The 19,995-nt window shown below is 43.8% G+C and overlaps 2 protein-coding genes across 2 annotated transcripts in view; both read right to left on the reverse strand.

Moving 5' to 3' along the window:
* Positions 1 to 26: 26 nt before the first annotated feature.
* On the reverse strand, positions 27 to 4,195 carry LOC138210264 (putative BMP-2-inducible kinase-like protein). Its single transcript, XM_069169329.1, is given in 3 exon segments — positions 27 to 2,327; positions 2,329 to 3,242; positions 4,162 to 4,195. Coding segments are annotated over 3 exon segments (1,476 nt in total). The 3' UTR covers positions 27 to 1,799.
* Positions 4,196 to 5,360: 1,165 nt separating this feature from the next.
* The window catches only part of bmp2k (BMP2 inducible kinase), a 41,475-nt gene continuing 26,840 nt past the window's right edge, over positions 5,361 to 19,995 (reverse strand). Inside the window, 10 exon segments of the mRNA XM_069169333.1 lie at positions 5,361 to 9,604; positions 9,606 to 9,670; positions 11,375 to 11,544; positions 12,422 to 12,711; positions 15,366 to 15,506; positions 15,590 to 15,807; positions 16,762 to 16,910; positions 17,136 to 17,215; positions 17,296 to 17,399; positions 18,048 to 18,180. Coding sequence (XP_069025434.1) covers positions 9,539 to 9,604; positions 9,606 to 9,670; positions 11,375 to 11,544; positions 12,422 to 12,711; positions 15,366 to 15,506; positions 15,590 to 15,807; positions 16,762 to 16,910; positions 17,136 to 17,215; positions 17,296 to 17,399; positions 18,048 to 18,180 — 1,416 coding nt within the window. The 3' untranslated portion in view covers positions 5,361 to 9,538.

The following is a 19,995-nucleotide window of genomic DNA, read 5'->3' on the forward strand; positions in this document are numbered from 1 at the left end:
TTGAATTCATCCACCTCAAACTGCACTGAGATGAAACTTTATTTATTGCATCCAACAGCAGTATAGCATGATAAAGACAAGAGAAGAGTTCCCGATGGGAAGCGGTTGTGTGAAACGGGTCCACTGGTTGAACTGGTGCTTGTGAGGCTGAACGCAGTGCTTAAGGCCATCGATGTGGTTCAAGGAGGAGCTCGGCGCTAAAAAAGGGTTTTCATGAAGACAAACGACCTGAATATCAAGTCACACATTTAGGATGTTGGTCTTGAGTTGTTGGTTTTTTCCCTTTATGAAGCTCACTGACGTGGAAACGAGCCGGTGTTCAAGGATAACTGGTGATATTTCACATTTTTGTCATCGTGGACGAGTCCCAGAAAAAGACCAAAACCATTGATGAGTTGTTGATATTTACAAATAATCAAAACCTGGTGTGAAATATTGACCTCCAAACTGGACTGAACCCTCCACAAACACGTCCTCGCTCCAGAACCAAATGTTGTTTTTAATTCTCCATGAAAGCAGTTCATTAAACCAACTGGTTCTTCCTGTTACGGTCGCGTTTGCTCCAAACTTCAGAGTCCGACCGTTTCACTCAAATCACTACGTTGATTAAAACCACACTCTGTGTTTGTGGCCTCGTTTTAAAGGAATACGTTCACATTTTAGGATCTCATTTTTTACAATCACCTTTCAATGTGAAGTTGGAACCAACAGACAGTTAGCCTAGCTTAGCTTAGCATAAAGACTGAAAGTGTAGGGAAAAGACGAGCCAGGTGTCTGAGGGAAACAAAACCTGCTGAGCACCAACTCCTGTTTCCAGCTTCTAAAATGGGAACACGGAAAGACCCACTTTGTTGGTTGGTTTTGGACTTTTTCTGGGATTTCTGCTCAATAAAACATAAATATCAGACTGCCAGCCTCATCTTTAACTGATGGTTCTGAAAATTAAACAAAATCTAATGTTCACTCACGATGCTGAGAAAATAGTACAACTCGGGAGTTTCTGTGTTATTCTGGAAAATTCACAAATCCTAGATTAAGATCTAACGTGGTTTTGTGTTTGTTTCGTCTTCGTTTCTGACAGAATGTGTTGAGTTGTAACTGAATACAAAGAAGAAAGTTAACAGTGCTTACGCAGAAGTTTACTGCTCGAAAAAATGAAACAGTCAAGAGGCTAAATTTAAACCTGACCCAATTATCAGCTTCAACTCTTTGAGGAAGTACAACAGAAACGTGATCCCTTCTAGTATTGGAAGTGAAATGCAGCACAGATCAAAGACTTCTGTAATATTCTGCATAGAGTCCACGAAGGATAAAACGAAGTGGTTCAGGACGACTCCCAAAAGATTTGAAATGGCGCCACGGGCTGATGGCGTCGTGGTTTCCGAGGTACTGTGAAGCAAGGCAGCGCCGAGCTCGGGTAAGGCTTCGCGGTGCGAAATTAAACCAACGTACTGGAGGATCAGAAGGCGGCCGGAGACGTTTCTGCAGCGAGTCGAGCGGTCCGATCCGAAGCTGAAGATCACAGCGGGGATTTTCAGTGGGTTTTTCCTTTTCTCACTTTAAATGTCTCTGAGCGTTAAGATGCAGCATAAAAGGCTTTTCAGCGAACGGGTACAGCTGAATGATATGTGGAAACACCGCTCACACTTTTAGGCTTTTGTTATTCAAACTTGGAGATGCATTAAAATGTGCTTTAGAAAAAAAGAAGTAAGTGTTAGGACACGGTTAGCTTGTGGTTTCGTGATTGGTTGCTCGGGTTATTCAACAGCAGCTGTCGCAGCGGGAAGACGCGAGAAGAGTTACTCCTTTGAGGGGAACGGCGCCGCTCCGAAAGGGTCCAGGTCCCCCGGCTGGGAGCCCCCGCCCCCCTGCTGCTGCTGCTGCTGCTGAGGTCCACCGTGGACGACCACGTCGGTGAAGGGCACGGCCCCGAAATCATCCATGTTTCTGCTTTCTCCGAGGGCGCCGTGGAGGGAACCCATCCAGGACTTTCCATTGGCCGAGCCCATGTCGCTCTTCCCGTCGCCGAGGCCTTGGTACTGGGCGTGCCGGCTGCCGTCCTGAGGATGGAAGGGTTTGGCTCCGAACGGGTCTAAAAGGGCCTCGTCGACGGGCATCGACGCTCCCTTGTCCGTCCCTTCAGACATGGTGATGTCCACGCTGATGTTCTCTTTGGAGTCGGAGGTGCTGAGGAACTCGTTGCTGCTCTGTGAGTCCCGGCGGCCGACCTTCTTGTGCCTGCGGACTCGTTCGGGTGTGCGGTAGGTGGGCTTGTTGCTCTTGCGCCCTCCGGTCGGGGTGCCGTGGTGCCGCTTGCCGTTGCTGCCCCCCCCCCGCCGCCTCCTGCTTGGTCTTTCTGTGGCGGGACGACAGCTTCTGGAGGCTGCGCTGCTTCAGCCGCTGCTGCTGAGGACCGGCCGACTCCTCAAAGGACGTGCGGAAGATGTCTTCGGCGCTCCTGGAGGTGGTGGGCGGCGGCGCGGTGGGGCCCGGCTGGAAGGGAGAGAAGCCGAAGATGTCGAAGCCCTCGGGGGACATGGGCGGCGTCTGTCCCATGGGGACGTCACTGCCGCTCTTGCCGGACTTCGAGAGGTTCCGGCTGAAGGGCGCTTTGGTAAAAACGTCAAAGTCGTCCGTGGTCCGCTGCTCGTGGCTGACTTGCCTGAAAGGCGCTTTGGCAAAGATGTCCGAGGTCTCCGGGGGTCCGACGGGCGAGGAGCCTCCGAGGAAGGGAACGGAACCAAAAACATCCACGGCGTCCACGGCGCTCGCTCCGCCGGGGGACTCGGGTGGCGTGATCAGCGTCCCGGGATCCTCCCGAGGACTCCTGGTGGCGGCTGAAGCTCCTTTACCGGGTTTCCTCGAGCGGCTCTTGACCTTTCTGGGGTCGTAGTCTGAATCGGAGCTGTGTTTGTCGTAGTCTTCCTCCCCCTCTTCCTCAGAGTCCATCAGGAGAGGCCTCTGTCCCAGATTCTCCGGCTCGGTGTCTTCGCCGTGCTCGCTGACGGCTTCGTCCTCCTCCGGCTCTTCGTCCTCCTCCGGCCCTTCGTCCTCGCTGCTTTTGGGCGAAGGAGGGTCGGACTCGAAGTCGCTGTCTGATTCCTCTCCCGGCCTGCAGCCCATCTTTTTGCCGGGTTTGTGCTCCTCGGCTGCCGTCGGCCGCAGACTGTCCTCGGCGGTGGAGTCGGCGTCGGGGGCGCCGACGTCCTCGTTGCTCTGCTCCGTCTGCGTCACGTTGGAACCTTCACAAACAACACAGATCAAAAAGTTCAAGATGTTTTCATTTCGTAACCCTCTAAGATATCTTCCGGTTTAAAGTCAGGAGCGTCCCGACAGCAGATGTACAGAGTTTTCACTTCCCTATAAAACCCCGTCGTCCTCTGTGTTGTGTGGCATTACTGAAATCGGGATTACTCGGCTTACGTAGAATTTCCCCACAAACAAAAATGCCAACAGTTTGTCTAATATTGAAGCAGAAGGAGCTGCAAAGGAGAATCTCCAAACTCAATATGGTCCAAAAGCTGCTCTGACTTCTTCCCTCCGACCCTCCGTACGAACAACGGGCTTACGAGGCTGCAGAAATAAGACGGACAGCTTTTCAACATTCACAAAATTACTTTTGAATTCAAATCTCTTTGAGCTTTAAGCTTGATGTCGGTTTCTCTCCGCACTTAAGAAAAATAAATAAAATAAAGCTTTGCTGTATAATTTCCACCTTACTTCTGCATTTCTGTAAACTCTTGCATGTGTTTGGCATTTGATGAAGAATTTGTGCCTTGTGTAAATTTATTTCCAAGAGATTTGCATAATGGCAACTTAGAAATTAGCCCAATTAGCATGTGGATGGTCTCCAAATGTATTGACAATAAATTGTGCCATATACAATGAGCCAATTTATTGTTCCCTATTAGAGGAAGCTCTGCATCAGAAAGGAGAGAAAGGACCCCCTGCTGTGAACACCAACATGGAAACCTCTCCACGTCCTCAACCGTCCAAACTGGCAGGCCGCGACGGCAGATTAGCCAAAAGCTTTGTTGTCGATAAATGAAACACTGTCGAGAGAAATCCGCAATAAAATACATGAAGTCAGGAGTCCTGAGCTGCTCTGCATCTGTTCAGCCCGCCGCACCGCTCAGATTATAACTTGTAATCATCGCTCACCTCTGAACGAGGCAATCTCAGCGAACAGAAACATCTTTAATCACGACAGAAGATGTCGGACTGACAGATTTGTTTGGCCGATGTTCCTTTGGAGATAAGCTGAAGGATTACAGGCTGCATCTGATCTTTTAAAGATACCAATACGTGGTGAAAACATGCGTGATTGTTCTCTTGTCGGCCGGAAGATCAAATCTGTTAGAAATGTCTGAGAGCAGCAGGAGCTCACTGAAGTCTGTTCTCTGAAGCTGCTCCACCGAAAGGTTCCCGACAACCACGTCACACCGAAAGACTTTCATTCACGGTGAAACACGGAGGACGGAAAGATCCCGCTGAAGGTCACGAAAACACAAATGACGAGAAACTCACTTCCCAGACTGAGGTCGATGGATTTGACATGTTCAAGGACCGTCTGTGAAACGGGAGAATCGCAGGATCGATTTCGACTGCAGGACTTTTACTGCATGTTCAGCTGCTCGGAGTATTTTAATCAAATAACAACTCATTAACCTCGTTGTTATTCAAATCACAGTTTCTATGCATTATGCATACGGCATGTTTAAATACGTGTCTCAGGATATCTTGAATCTTAGCCGGTGAATCTTTGCAGGATAAATTTGAACTCACAAACATGATTTTGTGCGACTTAAAAATCTTCATTCATCTATATTTTCTTTATTATTGTAGTTTTTTGGGTTGTTTTTTTTTTCCAGCTGCTGGATATTTGAATTTCCCTGCCGGGTTGAATGAAGTATATATTTATTTATGTAACGCTGCCTCAGCTACTGACCTCTTCACCATCTTACAGGACGCTGTGATGCTTCTGCATGAACATCTTTAACTGATCGTCTCAACACTACAGACAGAAACACACCATGAGGGTTTAGAATTAAACACGAGGACAGTTTGTCCAAAAATCTGCATGAAAATAACATTGAAACGTGTTTGAACTCCAGCTGACCTTTGACCTCCGGAGCTTTGAACCCGGTCGATGCTGCCTCTCATCCCCAACATTGAGCTGCTTTTTGTTTTAATGTTTCACACACCTGCTGCTGCACCAACGGTTTTGATTGGATGACAGAGAGCTCAAACAAAGACAGCCATGTTAAGGTCAGGAACATCTTGCTTGTGTCGTAGTGGTGGAGAGACTCTTTAACGTCTTAGTGCTTTACGGAGCTATAAAAAAGGAACCAACGTGAGTATTGATTTTAAATGTGTTTTTTATTTATCAGTAACATTCTAAAAAGGAATACATTCACACTCACAGTATGATACAGGACTTTACACAGTCTGTTGCAAAAACAAGATATGTATAAGACAACTTAGTGATCTATATATAGGTTGGATACGTTCTGCAGGAGGTACCGGGAGCTGCTGATATCAAGTCGGACTAAAACTGAAGCGTTGTGACATTTGACAACACTTCGACTGAGAACGAATTAAAGTAGAAAAGTCCCAAAGTTTCAGCGCTCTGACCTCTGAGGCTCGTAACGCCTCCGCAGGACGTAAAGCTGACGGGAAAATGGTCACGAAGGGGGGAGACGCCCCGAGACGAGACAGGACAAACAAAAGCACAGAAAACCTGCAAATGTAAACAATATATAACAACATATTCAATGTCTATGTTTGCTCGTTCATCCCACAAATCTCGGGACGATAATTTGTGTTTCTTTGCACTTAAACAAAATAAATAGATAAAGTGCAGTTAATGGCTGTGGTCATCCCTTTGTCTTTTCTGTTCTGGGTTTATTTGGCTTTGATGGTTCGCCTGTCCAAACTAGAGATCCATCCACCAATACACATGAACAAGATGTTTCTGAGTATGGCTGTCTTACTGAATGAAGAATGAAAAGAGACAAAGCAAATAATAATAATAATAATAATAATAATACACAATTTAAAAAAACTGAACTGAAAGGAAGCAGTTTTTCCACGGAGGGCCGATAAAAGCCGGCAGTGAATGAGAGGCAGCATGACGTGGAGCGGACGCATCGAGGACATCCAGCTGCTTTCACAACTTACCTTCAGCACAGGAATTACATTTTATCAGTAAATATATTTGTACAAAACCTGGATGATTCATGTCTGCATGGATGACTGATGGAGGCGCTCACTTGCTACTCTAAGGCGGAACGACAGCAGCACCGTGAGGCTCAGAACATACAGCCCTGCAGGATTGTATGGCTAAAAAGAAAACGTGTAAAGGTTCAGCGCTCTGACAGATATCATCGGCACGCTGCCGTCTCGCTTCCTCCGACATCTACAGCCTAGAACGTGTCGTCAGCCGCTTGTGTTCAACGTTAAACAATAACAGCGCGGTTCAGAGGGCGGTCGAGCTTCGTCCGTTCTCACCAATGTCTTAAAAAAACTCATCGGGATTCGCTTTTAAAATCAGGTGCAGCAACTTTCCTCCGGCCTCAACATCGACCAGCTGGATTCAACTTCTCTCCTTTGAGAGATGATAGAAACCAACACCGATTCTTCTGTAATCTCAGAGGAACAAAAAGTTCCGTCGGCTTTGACGCTCACAAAAATAAAAGTGCCACATAAAGGCACTTTTTTATAAAAACCAAAGGACTTCCAAAATAAAAGGGAACTGAATCAAATGTGCAGCTATTGAACTGCAGCCACGTTCTCTGCCCTGATTGGACAAAATGTATTCTGTTTTTAACTTCCTTCAAATTCTTCCGTTGACACAACGAAACGTGTCAAATTAAAAGGGGTCTAGTGGCGTGCATTAGTCCGACACGACCACTAGAGGTCACCAAAGTCAAACATGTTGCAGTTACAGTCTTCAGTGAGATGCAGCTTACGGGCCGACGTGTGCTGGAGTGGCAGGAGCAGCCGGATATCAGGTGTTCTGCTCCAACAGCTGAGAGACGAGTGGAATAAAAACCGACTGTACGACATCAGTTATGACATAAATAGTGAAAAACTGTCGTTAACTTGCCTCGTTCACTTTGTGCTGCACTTTCAAAATGGAGCAAACCGAGACACAAAGTTGAGGAAACACTGCTGCATGTTTAAATGCGGTCAGAATATGGAAGCAGGTTTTCTCTGTGTGGTCTCAGGTTCACGCTGACAACCACAGATTTCACCACGTTTTTCTCACTGTTGTCAACTTCCGTATTTGAAAGACAGAAGCAGCATCCTGTTAAAGCAGCTCTGCCTCTGGGAAATCTGCCATTACTGAGAGTAAAACACAAACAGCTGATCAAACACGGGTGTTGCGATGTCAACCGAAAATACACCGAAAATAAAAGCTGACTGAGGCTGTTTTAAAAGTTGGCAGCAGAGTGTTTGCATAAAGAACTGAACAGAAACTACCTGGAACCTGAATGAGCACAGAGATGGCACGAACAGGCAGCGAACAGGCCGATCCAAAATTTGTTGTAAATTTTTTCATGGCAGCCTGCAGGAATGAACCCGGTGACCTTTTCTACATCTGAAACAAAGTCCCTTCGTTGTTTCTGCTTTCATCTAATTCAAATGGAATATATTTCATGAAGGAACAAGTGAAGACAATAAAATATTTCCACACTTACATTCAAGTGCTTACAGAGTAATATTGCATGTTTTTCTACTCTAACTGCAGCTGCATGAAGCCTGCGTGTTAAAGGACACCAGATGTAGAAAATAAAAAACACCTACTGTCCTCCTCCTCTGGGAAATAAACGTCGTAGCGTGGAGGGCCTTTATCACTAAACGTATTCTAGGACTTACAAACGGCATTTTTCTAAACTGAAATCAGAAGAGGAACCGATTCACATTGAAGGAGCAGGAAGAGAACAGAAGCTTATTGCTGCCAGTAAGTAGAGATACTGCACTCTGATATTCACATTGTTATACCGAGGCCGGGATCTGAGTCGGGGGGAACATGCAGTGGAACCAGGTGAGAGTTCATTACGTGGATGTTAACGTCGGCCTTCACAGTAAAGTGCACGAGAACTTTTGAGGCTTCGTCCCACCGAGGAAAAAATATTCTGCAATTTTTGGAGGAATATTTTGAATGTCTGGAGGGTCGAACGTCCTTTACTGTAAACAAACTGCAAGTCTGGAAGTTCAAGTGTCTTTTTTCCCCCACGTTTCGTTTCTGAGTACCAGGGCTGAGCGATGTTTGGATCCAATACTATCAGACAGGCTTTAGATACGACTTCAGATCCACCTGACGAGCCTGAGGAGGGCAGGACGGCTTTCACAGCCAGGATTATCAGATTATTGCACCAGTATCAGACGAGTTTGAAGGAATCGTCTGATATCATCCCAGATTCATGAGCATTTAGGCTGCAGAAATTCCCCCCAAAGAGTTAAATTATTAGATTATTTGAAGGTTTAACATGGCTAAAAAGTGTGGCATAGTTCAGTCATCTGAAAAAATAATGACTCTCGGCAGGAATAAGAATTGGCAACAAGTAAAAAAACCAAAAAAAAAGAGGATCAGAAAGCGGTCCGGCAGATCTGAGACACGAGAAAACAGAAAGAAACCGCTAGAAAACTGGAAGTAAAATAAAGTGTTCATTACTGACTGAACACCAAACTAGGAGCTTCATGAAGAGAAGTACCTCTGTTTGATCCACATCTGGACATACTGCATTCTGGGAAATTCTGTTCTCAGACATTTAAAATTAGACGGCATGAAAAAGTCATGTGAGAAAACATGAACTGGTGAAATTCCTTTAAAGCCTGAGTATTTAATTCAACGTCCTCTGTATTGATTTTATTTCGATCCGTGATGGACAGCTACGGATGATGACATCACTCAGCCCGGTGCAGTTTAATGGACTTCACATCGACAGCATTTCATTTCAGCCTCGTTGTGTTCATATTGCTTTTACTGCGGATTCAACTCGAGCAATTAAATCCAAATCATTTGGAAGTTGTTCTCGCCACTAAAGTTCTTTATACACTGAAAGAAAAAAAAGAAAAAAGAGTAGTTCTATGCGAAGCGATGGGCGTATACTTTTTAAACCACACAGTTAAATGTGTCTTCCTCCAGCTACTTTATCTACGTTGGTCCAAACTCTGGCAGAGGAGACGTCTAACTTGCATAAAGGTTTGATGGAGCGAGCAGGTCGAAGGGATCGTTCATGAGCTCAGTACTAAACTGATGCACCTGATAATAACTGATTCATTCACTTCTTCTTCATTAAACATCACCGACATCAGAAGCACAGCTCACCTGCCCGCTGACATTAGGAAACTAAACAGAACCGGGGCGGCTCGTTGGCTTTAACGGCCCACTGGGGGGTCTGTATGGCAGAGGAGCTCCTGACTGGAGGTCAGGGGGGGAACAGAAGACCTGGATGGAGGACAGGAGAGGGCGGGGGAGGAGGGGGGGCAGATGGCTCCACAGTGTTGGGTCCTCACAGTAGAGACTCCTCTAAGACTTGCCTGCGTTGGCCACGAATGGAGCCGAGCCGAACAGGTCCTCCGGGGGGGGGGGGCGTCGCCGTGGAAGCGGCAGGCGGCGCTCGGTCTGTTTCCACGCTGGCTGTTCCCTCCACCGGCTTTTCTGTTCGTAGGTCACAGAGGGGGAGACGATTAGATCGTTACAGCTGGGTGAGAGGTTCATTAACGACCCGGACTCCTGAAAACTAACACCAGTCATCTGTGGATTAAGCAGCATGTCGGGCCGATAAAGACGTTAAAACTCACTCTCCAGAGTAATATTGATTAATTATACAACAAATTACCATCTAAATAAAAGATGTAATCTCAACGTTTTCATATTGTGGAGCAATTCACTCTAAAAATAAAACTAATAACTGGAAAACAATCAGTCGCCTCAGTAGACTCTTATGTAACGTATGTAATGTTTACTACTCCAGGAAGTAGTCCGACCCTTAGCAACCACCCTAGCAACAGAGAGGATTTCTAGTCTCCAACTGAATAAATACAGAAAAATAGAAACACTAAACTGATCAGCTAGTTCAGTCTGGTTGGAACAAAGATATCTGATGAACAAAGATATCTGATGAACAAAGATATCTGATGAAACAAAGATATCTGATGAACAAAGATATCTGATGAACAAAGATATGTGATGAACAAAGATATCTGATGAACGAAGATATCTGATGAACAAAGATAAAACAAAGATATCTGATGAACAAAGATATCTGATGAACAAAGATATGTGATGAACAAAGATATCTGAGGAACAAAGATATCTGACGAACAAAGATATCTGATGAACAAAGATATCTGATGAACGAAGATATCTGATGAACAAAGATAAAACAAAGATATCTGAGGAACAAAGATATCTGATGAACAAAGATATCTGATGAACAAAGATATCTAATGAACAAAGATATCTGATGAACAGAGATATCTGAAGAACAAAGATATCTGATGAACAAAGATATCTGATGAACAAAGATATCTGATGAACAAAGATATCCATGTTCTCATGTGTTTTTAACATTTTAGCTCCGTGTCATGTGTTCAAACCAAACCGGTCCAGCTAGCCTCCTCTAGGATTGTAAGTGCGTGACTATCCGTGGTGTTACGGTACGGGTGCTCGGAGCGACCAAAAAGGACCAAAAGAGACCCGACTTCACCAAATGGGTCATTTAATAGAACTATAACAAGTAGAAACTACATTATATTACATAATATTCTATTCTAATTCTATTTTCCCATTGAGGAGGTGGAGGGATGTTTCTAGTGATGAGCAGGATGTGTTGTCATGGTGATTTGTTCCAAATGTTCAGTTGACCAATCAGATCTCTGGGGGCGGAGCTACTGGTTGGATAATATAAACATTTTGACAATAAAGTGGAACTATTAAACAGTTTTTTTGTCACGTTGGTGAATTTTATTTAAAATTCCAATTTTATTAAACCAGACTTTTTTTGTTTTTGTTCAATCACACAGTTACAGGAATATATGCACAACTAGAAAACATTCAGGAAAATCTGCAGTCATCAAAATATGTTATTTTACCAGAAAAATGTTTAGTCGTCTGGTTCTGAATCCAAATAAACAGTGAACAATGGGCCAGATGTTTCTTTTTTTTTGAGAAAATGCAGCTGTTCATGAGACACGATGATGTTTGATGTACAAAGTAGAAATCCTTAAGAAAGATTCTGAGAACTCAAAAAAAAAAAAAAAAAAAAAAAGAAGTTTCCTCTTAATTTGATTTAAATCCGATTTTTGACACAAATAATTGACGAACATACAAACAGAAGACAAAAAGCACAGAGTCACTTGCTTGCTCTGAGCATGTCGAACTCCCGGTCGATCAGCTCCTCCTCGGTTAATTTAGAGAAGTTGTCCTCTCCAAAAGGGTTCCAGCCCGACATGTCGGGGGGGTGACTGACGGTCCCGCTGCAGCTCTGAGAAGGCAGCGTGATCCCGTCTGTGGCAAGGAGAGGGTTTCTACTGCAGAGAGGACAGGAAATACACATTCACCTCCAGCTGGGATTCACATGATGATGATGATGAAGGCACAAATTAAAGTGAGAAATCTCTGCTCTGTTTTGAAAACTTTAATATTATAAAACCTTTTCCTGTATCAAAAATGATCATTTTTTGATTTTGCGATGGATTTTCTTTCTGATGTAATTTGAAGAGTTTTAAGAGAGTTTTTGGGTAAAATTGTGGGAATTAGAAAAAAATTGCAAGTCAAGAAAGAAAAATGAGATTTTTTTAAAGCACTACCTGATGAAGGAATAAACATGGAATCATCAGATCCTTTCTGACTGTAAATGTGGAGTTGTTTTTGTTCATAAAGAGTTTTGTTTGACAAAAAAAAAAGTACTTTATTCCGTTAATACTTTCAGCACAGATTCTGCTGACGTCATTTTTTGCGGGAAAATCACGGGAATATAAAAAAAATTGCAAGCTCCCTCAAACATTGTGGAGATTACTTGAATTTGCATTAATTATATTACTTCAAATTCCTGGAGGGACTTTCTACATATTAAGTATTCTTAATATATTCTTCTTTTCAGTTTCAGCCTAACAGGCTTTGAAAAGGAACGTAACTGAACATGTCACCATAACGACGGACGTATTAGTCACACGGTACATTTCATCATGTTAGCTCACATAAAAGTGATCCGAGTGAATCCCACACACGGTCTGGATTTAAAAAATAAACTGAATAAATTGTAAAGAGGATAAAATGCGACCTTTCAGTGAGAATGTGGCAGAATAAAATATCACGTCTGTGATTGGTTCACATCGAGAACAGCTCGACAGTTTGAGAATAAAAACAGTACTTGTAGAGACGTTCCTCGGTCTAATGGTACATTACCTGGAGTTAATGTACGAGGGATCCACTGGTGGTGGCTCCCCCATCTGGACCGCTCCAGCTCCAGCTCCAGGTCCAGGTCCAGCACCACCACCAGCTCCGGGTCCAGCAGTGGGCGTGGTCGAAATATATGTACCCAATGAGATCTGGAACTCAAGAGGGGAAGACATATAGGGGAGAGGCTGCTGAGCGGGATGATGCTGCTGCTGCGGATGTTGTTGTTGTTGTTGATGATGTTGGTGATGCTGCTGTTGTTGCTGCTGCAGGACAAAAGCCTGTTGATACTGGTGCAGCTGTTAAGGAAGGAAGAGAGGGACAAAGAGGAGGAAGGGAATGAGGGACGGACTTTTGATTTCATGGCGCATAAATGATGATGAAATGTTGTTAGAAACCAGTTCTGGATTTGGAAAGCTGGGGACACAGTGGAGGGGAGGGATGAAGGAATGACAGTCAGGACGAAGACCTTCAAACTGGACACATCAGAGATCACCTCAAACAAGATGGTAGTCAGCTGTTATGAACAACATATTGTGCAGTTCAGGTGCACCAGTATTGGATTCAACAGCTGACGTTTACTTTGTTGCTTCCAGGAGTTTGTAGGAGTTTTTCCTCTGAGTTTATTAAATATCTGCAGCTTCATACACCATATTAACATCAAAGAAAGGAGAGTTGCGTACATTTATGCAACAGTAGTTGGGCCTGAACCATCCATGATGCTGTTATAGCCCTCGTGATGCACTGAGCTTCTTTCCTCTCACTCTTTCACTCTCTATAACTCGTATCTCACCATCACATCTCATTAACTTCATGCTTTTTCTCTCCCATCGTTTGTTCCCATGGAGCTGCATGTCTCTGCTCCACCAACAGTTCATGTCTATGATCTCTATGCTGTCCTTTTCTCTCTCTGCTCTCCTCTCACCTCAACCGGTCGAGGTAAATGAACCTCTGATCCTGGTTCTGTTAACAGATGTTCTCCACCTCTGATCCTGGTTCTGTTAACAGATGTTCTCCACCTCTGATCCTGGTTCTGTCGGAGGTTTCTTCCTGTTAAAGGGAGTTTTTCTTCCCTCTGTTGGAGGTTTTTCTCCCTTAAAGAGGAGTTTTTCCCTCCTAAGTTATGTGGGAATTGTTGAATTGTTGAATTGTTGTATTGTTGAATTGTTGTATTGTTGAATTGTTGAATTGTTGTATTGTTGAATTGTTGAATTGTTGTATTGTTGAATTGTTGAATTGTTGTATTGTTGAATTGTTGAATTGTTGTATTGTTGAATTGTTGAATTGTTGAATTGTTGTATTGTTGAATTGTTGAATTGTTGGGTTTCTCTGTATAATATTGTAAAGTTCTGCTCTGAGGATTTAATGTGTTAAGTGCCATGAAATTGTTGTGATTTGGTACTACTGTATATAAATAAAAAAATTAATTGAATAGTTAATTTATTATTTGTAATGACTGATTCCTGACAGAGACAAGATTGATCAGGATCAATATGTCGCCCACTTCTCTAGGACTCTGCTAAATGTTCCAGTTGTTGCCGAGCCTGTAACAGCATCACTGTGATTACTGACTGGAAACCCTGTTGACATTAACACGTGCACGCCCACGCTGCAGGGCAGACCAATCAGTGGCCGGTGTCTGAGTGTGTAACGCTGAAATTAAGAGTCTTCTTGTAGTTGCAGTAGTGGAAGAGTTTTGGCCCAATAGGTGGTCGATGCCGATTGGTTGAAAGCTGCTCCAACAGTTCAAATGAACCTGAGGCCGACACCGAGAACGTCTGGAAACTCGTCCCTATAACGTTATTCACACCAGGCTACCGTTTACCAGCTGAATCACCAGATAAACACCTGTTCTCCTTTTACACAAGTCACGTGAATAAAAAAATACTTGTATTACAAAATCTGCAGCCACTAAAATCTCATCTTAACTTGGACCTGAGACAGTTTCCTTCTGTTCAGGGACTAAAGCTCAGACATGCAGCACCGTGCTCTACGGGGATGACGTCAGTCCAAACTTTTTAAACTCCAAATGAACCGGTCATTATGGTTCGTGTTTTTCGTTAGCGGTTTCTATTAAGTGATTTGGTCTAATTCAGTTTCATTCTAACTCCAAGTTGTCTTCACTGCCACGTCTCACACAGCTCTGATATTCACAACACTGTTGTGTCCAAATGAAGCTGATCTGATGTCATTAAACCATATTGTAAATGTGCAGTTACTTAGCGAAGCTTCCTCATCACAATCAGCAGCAGGTCTAGGATCACAGTGGAAACGCTGCTTTTAAACATTCGGCAGGTATCTGGGGAATCAGAGCAGTGATTGTGAGAGGTCCTCTCTTCCCCTGCCTGTGAACACTTCATATGTCAGCATGCAACGCCGAGGAAACTGCTCGATTTCACCCTCTGTTCGATCCCCTCGTGGCTTCACTCAGACCAGATTGCCTCTGAAATAAAACAGATGGTACGTGTTTGGTGGGGAAGAGACTAAAAATTGCGCCGCCCTTGCAGTGCACATTTGGAGGACCTGTGTTTGTGTGTTTGATTCAGTAGCTGCGTAAATACTAGTTTTCTGAATATTTGGACAAATTCAGTAGGAAGTTTGAGCGTCTGCTTCCAATGCTGCTTGGCACAGACGTCAGGAGATTGGAGTGAGGCGGACTGGCTGCCAGTGTTTGGAGAAGAGAGAGCAAATTTAGGCCATTCTGACATTAAATTAAATATTCAGCGCCGTCTTACTTCATGCTGCGCCTCCATGTGTTTCTCTGTCATTTGTTCAAACTATTTACGGCAGCTTTGGATAAAATCTTCTGCTCTGAAATTCTGTGGTGGTTTAGAGTTGAACGAGCTCCGGGACAAACGGCAGCACGTTCACCCTGATGGACGTCCGTTCTTGAGACAGTAAATCAAACATTTTCACCACCAGGAGGAAGGTGGGGACCTTCGAAACGACTCACCATGGCTGCATACTGAGCTTGAGCCTGAGCTTGAGCCACCTGCTGCTGATACATGGGCTGCATCATCATCTGCTGCTGCTGCTGGTGCAGCAGGGCCTGCTGCTGCTGGAGTTGGAGCGACTGCTGCACAGCCTGTTGGTACTGAAGAGAGTTGCAACCACATTAAACATAGTAGATGAATAATAGCTGTGACTTCTGATGACGTGGTAACGTGGTGGATTTACCTGGAGGTATTGGAGTTGCTGCGCGTTTGCATGTTGTTGCTGCACTGCTTGTTGTTGTTGTTGTTGGTGATGATGATGTTGTTGTTGTTGTTGTTGGTGATGATGTTGTTGTAGCTGCTGCAGACGCAGGTCACCAGGCTGTAGCTGCTGCAGGACGCGGTGCTGCTGACTGCTGGGCTGCGGCTGCATGGACGGCGGCCCTGACCCGGGGGTGGGAGCTGATGGGCACGTACAGATGGAGCGCTTTATTACTTTGGACACGACGCTAAACACACAAGTCAACACGAGTAAACTGCTTCAGTGAAAGCTGTTCTAAAGATTGTGAACTGCATCGCTACCAAATTTGATTCAAAGAAATGAAGAACAGCGATGTTTCACCCATTTCAGTCCCAGTAGTACCGGGCTGCATCTCCAGTTCAGCCATTTGGAGAGAAAGGCTCACTTAGTTTTCTGTGATCTGATACTAAAGGCTGTCTGCACACAATACAACATGTTGACATACAACATGTCATACGTGTACATACATTATACTTCTTGTGTAATTACAATGAACAAAAACACAGGCAACAGTCTTAGAGAACCATCCCATCTGAATAGTCATAATAAATCTGTGGCATCAAACAAAGGCCAAATAATGAAATACTTTTAAAACAATGTACGAATGGATTCAGTCTCTACGAGCCACGACACAAAGTTCTACATTTTATTAAAGTTATTTACAAAATGTTTTACTCTGAACAGACTCTACATGGAAGCTGCAGAACACCGACCTTCCTCGTCCTCTCTGCTATGTTTTACGGTGTAAAACACCAACAACAAACATAAGGATCCAGTAAACCAGACAAACAGCTGAACAGTGAATGCCCCGTTGCTCGGTTACACTGTGCGTTCCGCCGATATACAAACAGGCTTCTGCATGATGGGAAGTCAATCAAATAATTGGAGACAAAGGGTCATGTGACCGGAAACCTCTTGCTGTGAGCTATCGTGAAGTTTGAAATTAATGTCAAATCTAACCAGCAGAGGGCACTGTGTTCTGTGTTCTCCAGCGAGATTGAACTCTGGTCGTTTTATACCAGTTGTTTAGTTGTTACTACTCAGATTTACTTTACACTGCACACATCTCATTTTAACAACAGATATTGGAGCTCAGGCCTAATTGGTTAACGAACCTTTCTGTCCGTTGCTGACGGGTGCTGAAGGCACAGTCATCTTCACAGGTGTGACAGTGTTAGCGAGAGGCAGGACGTTACTGTTGGCAGCTTTGGGCCTCTGTCTGGGAGCTATCGATGTTTCTGTCGGGCCCACAGAGTCGGTTATCCTGGAGAGAAGGAGGCAAAGGTTGTGGTTTGATTTTGTATACGCAGTGGTGTGTGTGTGTGTACAGTGAGGACTGCTAGGTGATTTTAATTAATCCTATTTTATTAGACTGAAAAAAGATAGGAATTATTTAGTGACTAGATAGAGATTTCTTTTATCATCCTGTTTTGTAATGAATTTATAATTACCAGTGCTAGTTTATAGATCATTAAAACTCTCCTCATACCTGGCTTTTGTCACACTTTTCTTCGCAGCGACCTCGCTGGCGGTGAGAGGCTCTGGCAGCGATGTAGGGATGGGAGAGTTCTACGAAGACGGCAGGAGAATGAAGTTAAACGTCTGTAAAAGGCTGAACGCCTGTTCATCGCTGTGTTCTGCTGACTTACAAAGAGATTTGACACAGGACAGTCTTTTCCAGCAAATTTGAAGGCAAAGTAGGACACTTGGTAAATGTCTGGTCTCGTGTCCTGGTCGGGTTCGAGCATATATCCTAGAAAGAAAGAAAAAAAAAAAGGTCATTGTATTACACAGCATGTTGTGCAGAACAGCTGATTTACTGTGGTTAATGTGCATCTTCTCTGTTTGGCCACTTGGTGGAGATGTTGGTTAAATATTATTATAAGGAAGCTCCACTGCATGATGCATTTTGGGAAGTGAAATAACAAATAAGGCTGTCATGACTGACAGTCCCTGACTGGTTCAAACAGGATCAACTTACGTAAACGCAAGACAAAAAAAAATTCAGACAGTTACAGATCGATCTGTTGGCGAACAGAGCAAAAAGAAAACTGTCAAAATAACAGAAAACTGCAATTTAGATAATGAGAAAAATGTAAATTAAAAACCTCCACAAATGATCAAACTTTTATGTATCTGTGTGATTGTGTTAGTCGATATACTTTAGCACAGTCAAGCTTAAAGTTAAGTCCCATGGTGTGGAGGAGGAACCTTAAAAAAGCCTTTTCAGATATAGCACCAAAAGTAGTAGCAAAGAGAGAAGAATGATAAACAACTCAAAACATAGCAGAAGGGCTTCTAAATAGTGATTTATTAAATTGTGATAACCAGTAATTCTCAGCTTGTAATGAATTATAATCAGAAAACACAGTCTGACACCATGAATCCATGTTAAACTTACTGATTAAGCAGTGCAACTTGAAGGAGAATTTGGAGTTATCTGGAACGATGAAGGTTCCGTCACATATGGCAACTTGACTCTCCCCAAATGGAAGAGCAAAGAAACACAGCTTGTACAACAAGCATCCAAGTGCCTGTGGAGAAAGCACACATTCAAATACCTGCATCCAGTTACTGTAAAGCTGCTGTTGCTTCAAACCTTAGTTTTGGTCTACTATGGACTGTTTTCAAATACTTACTTCAAGAAATACAACAAATGTTTTTTCTGAAAGTCCTTCATATTTATTAATAATATGGACAAACACCTTTTCATTTTGTCTCAATATGAAGCAGCTGTAGAGGAACCTAAAAGGTTAAAAGCACATATCTGATCAAGAAATTGATGCCAACAGTGAAGGCCTGAGTTTCTGAAGCAGTGAAGGAGACACATCACATTTGCAAGTCAGAAACTATTTGGTTTCCATATTCAACCCTAGTAAATATCTGCCAGTTGAACTGATTTACATTAAAAGTGAAAAACTACCCGAGACGGTCAACGTCTTCAGACCATTAACATACAGCCAGCACAGAAACATTTTGGATGCACGTTTGCTGAACAGTTAAAGGCCTCTCACTTAATGTTCAAGTTGTTTTAAGCAAAGAAGACTTCAACATTTCCTCCAGACGAGAGCCTATTTGAGATGAGACCAGTTACAATATACAATCTGTGCTTTTTACAAGGCTAGAATGAGAACTAAACTCTCAGCATTCATCACAGATTTCAGAAATACAAACCAAAAATGGACGACAACTACTGAAAGTGTAAAGTACAGTCGATCCCGGTGGGAAGTCCTGATGTTGCTGCTTTTTCTTCCAGCCACCGAGCTACAAAGGACTGCTTAGTAAATTACTGTTCCTTATGTGCCGGGTTAAAAAGTTGCTCTTCATAACAGGACCACAGTCTGCTCCTCTGGCAGTGTGGCTGTCCAAACAAATCCACATGCAAAAGAGCTCTGCCCCCCAATCATACATTCAGTTGGAGCTATATTTGGCTTCAGCGCCTGGATTTTTAGCCAACGATGCAGTTGGAGATGAAAGAGACTCAGGAATTAGCCACAGTGTTTAGGGAACGTTTTCCTGTAAGCGCTCCATCGGTAGACCAGATATTTTTCACCGTTCTCCACTCAACCAGATAATCCAGTTGGATACTTAACTGCTAATCTGAGGCAGACGGCATATCAACAAACACAAAGACTGCACGGATAAATGTGCATGATATTTGTATGAGACAAAAATAAACAGCTCAGTGTCAAACACGTGGCTGAAGAACAGGAAGTGAGAGCGCAGGGGGCCGTTGACAGGAAGTGGGAGTTTTTGTTGTTGTTGTACGTCCAGTCGTTGTTCTCCAACGGCCAGATACTGATTCACAGCTGCTAATGTACAGACATACACAGTGTAACTCATCAGTGTTCACGACTGATTCTATCATATCTATCAAGTCCTTTTAGGTCTGGATTTAAAGATTTAAAAAAAATAGAACATGAAAGCAGCAGATATCCCTCAACTGTTTAAAATCCCCTCAATTTCAGTGCATCAGTTTCCACTGGCCCTCAAAATGGCTGCTGCCGTCTCACACCTTCAAAACAGCCAAGGCCCGTTTTACACAAGCTTATCAGGGTCCTCAAACTGGGTGTAATTATCTCGAACGCAGGGAAAATAGAAGAGGACGAGCAGCGGGGAGGGAGGGAGGAAGAGACGAGGCCGAGCCCTGGCTTTGTTGTGATGTTGCTCAATGTTTTATGAAGGAAAAACACTGTTGGAGAGCTGGTGGAGGCAAACAGCCCGGAGCTAGAGAGGAGGAGGGGTGGTGTTGGGGCAGAGTGACACGATACTGTACTGCCAGGACAAACCGGCCTTGCAGGGTGGATAACATGCACACGCAGCAATACTGAACACACTAAGTAGGCCCT

Source organism: Embiotoca jacksoni, unplaced genomic scaffold (genome assembly GCF_022577435.1).
Source record: "Embiotoca jacksoni isolate LCO1_2020_lvr unplaced genomic scaffold, fEmbJac1.0.p SCAF_44, whole genome shotgun sequence".
Classification (NCBI taxonomy): domain Eukaryota; kingdom Metazoa; phylum Chordata; class Actinopteri; family Embiotocidae; genus Embiotoca; species Embiotoca jacksoni.